Raw genomic sequence first — 6000 nt, forward strand, 5'->3', positions numbered from 1 at the left:
AAAACAGTTTGTAGTTTTTTTTCTGGCTTTTTGGTGTTGCAGTCTGTGGCAGGGCCTGCTCCTTTCTGCCTTGTATTCAGATTCATGCCCATTCTCTCCACTGGGGGGCAGCAGCATAAAGGATGAGCACTACCTCTATTTATCATGCAGGAGTGTGGCTGTGGGCAGTCTAATAGTGAAGTGCATGGTCAAGACAGGATACCTAAGTGCTTTATACAGGAACTAGTCCAGGGCTTGTTCACTGCAGGACAGCTTGCAACAGGGAGAGGAAAGGGAAGATGCTATCCCTATCAGAGGTAGGGAGGCCCAGCCTCAGAGAGGGAGTGATACAAAGAAATGCTTTTCAAAGACAAGTGCATACCTGTGAGATGTAGGCAGACAAAAAGAAAAAAAGCACATTAAAATTAAAATCACCCAAGGGAGGGCCTCATCCGACTGGTCCTGCATGTTCTTCACATACTCAGCACAAAGTTACCATTAATGTTCATGTTATTATTGTAATCAGGGCCCCCAGTCTCTCATGATATCATGGCAAGGGCTGCAAAGTTTGACCCTTACATGGAATTGAGATTCCTTGTGGAATTGCAGCAGTGGATCCAGGGTTGGCAGAGAGGAAGGAGGCAAGTGGCTCTAGGAAGAGGGGAGCAGCAGTGCCAGCTGAGTTGAACCACACAGCACTACAATATTCCACATTGATCAAACTCCTAGTTTGTTGTGGGAGGCAGAGGAGAAGAATGGGGCCGCGGCAACTGCTGTTCTCTTCCTCCTATTGATCAGCCTAGGGAGATAGGGAACTGACAGGGTAGAGAAGGATGAAAGAAGATGGTGAAAATTGGGAGGGTCAGAAGATCAGCAGGGAGAGGGAGAAGATGGGCAGGAAAAGAGAGGAGAGAACAGGCAAGTGGGAGTAGGAAGAGGAGAGAAGATAGGGAACAAGTGGGGTATTACTGGGAAAAGAGATGGAGGCAATTAAGAGGGGAATAGTACTAGAGTTGAGTGTGAGAGAGAGGTCATCAGCATCATTTGGGGCAGGAGAGTGAGAGCGGGAGTCCTGTTTCTCTTCTTCCCCCTTATTCTTGATCCCTTCTTCCTCCTCTGCTCAGTTCTGGATCCTCCCTATCCTGTCCCCATTTCCAATCCTATCTGCCCTCTCTGACTTTCCTTTCCAGATCCTCTTCTCCCTTTCTTCATCCATCCCTTTCTCTTCCCTGCACTGATCACTAAGATCCCTTTTCCCTCATCACCTAAAACTAAAAAAAGAACCCATTAAATTACTCAGACATAAGACAGTTTGGAAAATGACTTAATGCTAATTTGACTTTATATGAATAATATACAAATATGCCACCACATTTTCTAACTCTGGCCACAGAATGTAGCCCTGAGCTGCTGCAAGAAACCACTGGGAAGGAGTGTGATTGTAATAGATGAATTATTGCATGGTTAGGCCATTCTCAGGCTCTCTTATTCCCTTCCATTACAGCCAGAGCCTTGGTTTTTTGAGAGCTGGTTCAGGCCGTCAGAAGAGGAACCAGATGAAGCCGACACTGAAGCTGAAGAAATTCCAGAGACTACAGCGGCGAGCACAGTCTTGAAAGAGACAGGGGAAGAGCTCACATCCTCTGTAAAGAGAACGGAGGAGGAGAAACAGACTCCTGCCATGCTAAAGCAAATCCACAAGCTAGAGAAACCAGAGCTGGAAAGAGCTTCGAAGAGGGACTTGCATTCCCAGGACAAATATGAAGAAGTGAAAAGCAGTAAAATCTGGAAGTCGTCCAAGGAGAAAATTCTAAAAGAAGAGGACAAGCATTCCCCAAAAATGCACGGGGAAGAGAAGGCCAAGCACTACTCCAGAGAAGTGAAAGGGCAGCCATTCTTCAAGGCCAGAGGAGAGGGTAAACCCTCTTATCCGAAACCCCCCCCGGGCAAACATGAGAGTGATTTCCGATATGAGCATGGAAGACTGCACAAGGCCCGGGAGAACAGCAGCCATGACTACAGGGCCCAGAAAGAGCACAGGGACGCCAGGCAGCGAGAGCAGGATGGCAAGCCATTCATACAAGACAAGTTCTTCCCCCGCAAGGACAAGAAGGAAGGCTTCTATGCCAAACACAAGCACAGGGAGAGCAAAAGGCACGACTAAAGAGCAGGTGGACAGCAAAGTGGATCCCAAGCTTACTCGCCTTGATCCTCAGCCAAATCTGATATGCAGGATAGCCACAATGAACACGGAGGACATGAATATCCAGGAGATACATTTGTACACATTTTGCCTAAAGAAATAAGTTAGTTCATTATGAGAATTGAACCTGCTTGAGGCTCCCAAGGGCAGAGTTTGGAAACCACTAGTTCAGCGAATGTCTTCCTCCCTTGGTTTTAATAGCACTACAGCAGTCAGTGAAACAGCCATTGTATTTCTAGAAGTGATAACAAGTGCAATATTTTAATGTTTCTCTATGTGTAAACCATACTGCCTCCTAGTCCTTCTTCTCCATGTCGTTTTTAAAGTCTCATCTCAGCACATTCTGTTTAGACAAGAGAATGGAGCTCAATGCTGTGGGCACAAACTGTTAGCAGCCTGCTCCATGCTTTCTCTTTCAGGACAGGCTGATCCAGTCCTGGCTTGCCTGTTTTACATAAGGTGGAGAGCAGGACTTCAGTGATAAGATCAAGACTAAGTCAGCACAGGAGCTAGTCTGTCCCCTTCCTTACAGATCTACTGAGCTCAACCAGTATGTCCTAGCACACTGGAAGATGCCCTTCCCACTGCAGCTGCAGCCACAGTACCACATTAAAATGGAGGTTTTAACTTGCCTTGTTTGCATTTTAATAACAATTGAATGGATAACCAGCAGAATGTTATAAAGAAAAGGCAGTAAGTGGCATAGCCTCCTATATGTGGGATAGGAAGCAATGGAGCTTAGAAGGAAAAAGGGACTCTCTGGAGTTTCTGGCTCACATACATGTAGGAGGAGGAGTGGCCTAGTGATTGGATCAGTGAGCTGAGAACCAGAAAAACCAGCGTTCAAATCCCACATCCCCCACTGACACTCCTTGTGACCTTGGGTAAGTCACTTTATTTCCTTTTCCCTAGCTATACCACTCAGATTGATCCTCAATTTTAATAATGCTGAAAGCCACCATGAACATCATTTTAAAAAAGCAGGCTAAAAATAAAAAAATATTAAATTAAAATGCAGAAAAGCAGGAAAAAAACACCCAAATTTCATATAGATCCAAAACAGGTGCTATAAATCATATAGTTTCAAAAAAAGGGTGATATTAAAAAAAAAACACGTTAAAAATATTAGTTATAAATGGGGCATTATATCACTAGCATATGATATTCTCGCTGTAGGTGCATGTAATCATCTACCCTGACACTTTTATTTATTTATAAATGATTTGGTGCAGAGGAAATATAATAAAATATTAATACAGTGAAGGGTGACATTTGGAGATAAGATAATTTATATAGCACCATACTTTATTATAGTTATTTTTTGTCTTTTCTACCAATTCTGTTAACAAAATCCAGAAAGCCAGTGCAGCTCAGTGCAAGGGGGCTTCTTGTGGTGTTGCATGGGGCTCAGGCAAAGAATCAGGGGCACTCCAGTGCCATACAGTTCAATACAACTCTGCTTCATTGCTCTGTTATTAAAAAAAAAAAAAAAAAAAAAAAAGAGCCACCTGCAGCTGCTCTTGCGACAAGGACCTTCCTGCTTACTACTGAGCTGTGTGCATGCAGGTAGTGGATATGAAAGAGAAAAATGAGCTAACTGCCTCCGGTATTACTGAGTGGCAAGGCACAAGCCAGACCTAAAGACCCTACACACGGCAAGACTATAGGGAGAATGTAACTAGCGGTCAGGAATTCAGATCAGGGCAGCAGGAAGAACTCTTCTCACTTCTCAGGTGGATGAAGGCACAGAAAGAGCTGAGATTATATAAAACAGTTGAGACAGCAGGCTGAGAACCAGGAAAGCCTGCTTCTCCCACTGATTCTTCTTATGACCTTGCGCAAATCACTTCACCCTCTGTTGCCTCAGGTACAAACGTTGGGGCTCATTTACAAAGCCAGTATTTTTCCCAGAAAGCATATACTGTATCGTAGAGGAATTGCCCGTTTTTTTTGTCTCAGGAATTTTGTAAGCCACGTCTTGATATTCATTGCCTTTGGTTTCTGGGTGTGATAGTCTGGATTTGTAGGTTCAGACATGGCTTCCTTTGGGGCAAGTGTCTTGAGAGCAGAACTTTCAGGATCCCTCCCAGTTTAGAGGTGACTTGGGTACATCCCATACATTTGGACAGGTCTAGAAAGGACAATAAGGAAGGTAACATTTAGGTTACTTACCTACTAATTTTTTTTCCCTTGAGTCCTACCAGACCAATCCAGTATCCCACCTGTTTTTGATCATGTGGCCTGCGTATTTGTGTCAAAAGGATTGCAGAGCATATTGGTTTTGTTGGAGAGATTATGATTTTGAGACCCTAGCTGGTCAAGGTGTTCAACTGTTTAAAGTTTCACCATAGTTTGTTATACTATTCGGGCTTTCCGCTACTCGCAGGGGGAAGTTGCTTTGGGAAGGAAATTCTGAAAGGTTGCAGATGGCACAATTACTTAAGTAGGCTGCTTCCAGCAAAGCTTTCATTCTCTATCTGCTGGTAGAGGAAAACCCGTGTGTCTGGCCTGGTCTGACAGGATTTAAGAAAAGAAAATTAACAGGTAAGTAATCCAACTTTACCTTCTGGAGTCTGGATTTGGCCTGGTGAAGAAAACTTCTAAGCAACAGATCTGGGTGTGGACTTCCCATAATAGAGCTGGCTCACATTAGGGCTTCCATGTTACGTGTGCCGCCCGCAACAGACCCGCGGCCCTCTCACCTTCTTTCACAGACTCCAGCTCCTGGTTCCTCTTCACTGGCAACCATGGGCCGCCAGCTCCGACCTCGGGTCACCTCCGGTGCCTCCGGCTCTGCCATGGTCCCCAGTGTTGCTAGCCAAGAAGCCCTTGCTCGTCGGACCTCTCCTCATGGCCCGCAGAGAGACGCCACCCATCAGCGACGTGCCCCTCCCTAGGCGCGCGCGCATCGCTAATCCTTTTAAAGGGCCCTCGGCAGGAATCTGGCTGCGGCTCCAGATGTTGACGTCAGACTCCTCCGTGTATATAAGCTCAGGCCTTGCTCCATAGTGTTGCCTTTGCAACAGGTCTCCTTGTACTCCTCGCTGATAGAGAATCCTCTCTACTTCGTGTTCCCAACTCCCGTGGTTCCCGGTTCCTGTCCTCTTCGTTTCTGCCCTATCTATGTGTTGGACTGACTTTCTGGATTTCGACTCTGCTACGCCCGACTACACTTCAGCCTATCTCCAGCCCCAGACCTCTGCTACGCCTGACTACTCTTTAGCGTATCTTCAGTCCTGGACCTCTGCTACGCTTGACTACGCCTGCCTTCTCCGTGCCCTGACCATTGCCTTGATTGACTACGCCTGCCTTCTCTGTGCCCTGACCATTGCCTTGATTGACTACGCCTGCCTTCTCCGTGCTCTGACCATTGCCTTGATTGACTACGCCTGCCTTCTTCGTGCCCTGCATTGCCTTGATTGACTACGCCTGCCTTCTTCGTGCCCTGACCATTGCCTTGATTGACTACGCTATAGACTTCTCTGTGTCCAGAATTCTTCATTGCTTGCCACTGGCTCTGATCCAAGCCTGTCAGTGATGCCTCCTCTAGCCTATTCCCTGGATGTGGACTTACCATGCTCCGATCTTTCTTTGCTTGAGCGCCTCCAGTTACTCTCTGTTCCATTGGCGCCTGAGTTCCTGTACCGAACCCAGTCCAGGGTAGGACTACGCCACCTATCGACTGCTATTTCTGGGCTGAACCACCTTTCTTCTCAAACCAACCTCAAGGCCCACCTAAGTCCTGCGGGCCCCGGCACCCAAAGGCTCAACCCGCGGGGAATGAGGGTTGTAATAGGTGAAGCTACAGCGACCTCTAT

At 46.5% G+C, this 6000-nt stretch overlaps 1 protein-coding gene across 3 annotated transcripts in view; it reads left to right on the forward strand.

The window, feature by feature from the left end:
• LOC115096411 (junctional sarcoplasmic reticulum protein 1-like) overlaps positions 1–3683 on the forward strand; it is a 124813-nt gene extending 121130 nt beyond the window's left edge. For all 3 annotated transcript variants that reach the window (XM_029610976.1, XM_029610975.1, XM_029610974.1), the window contains one exon: positions 1484–3683. In XM_029610976.1, coding sequence (XP_029466836.1) covers positions 1484–2143 — 660 coding nt within the window. In that variant the 3' untranslated portion in view covers positions 2144–3683. The remainder of the gene's footprint in view (positions 1–1483) is intronic.
• Positions 3684–6000: the final 2317 nt, after the last annotated feature.

This window comes from Rhinatrema bivittatum, chromosome 8 (genome assembly GCF_901001135.1).
Source record: "Rhinatrema bivittatum chromosome 8, aRhiBiv1.1, whole genome shotgun sequence".
NCBI classification, from domain to species: Eukaryota; Metazoa; Chordata; class Amphibia; order Gymnophiona; family Rhinatrematidae; genus Rhinatrema; species Rhinatrema bivittatum.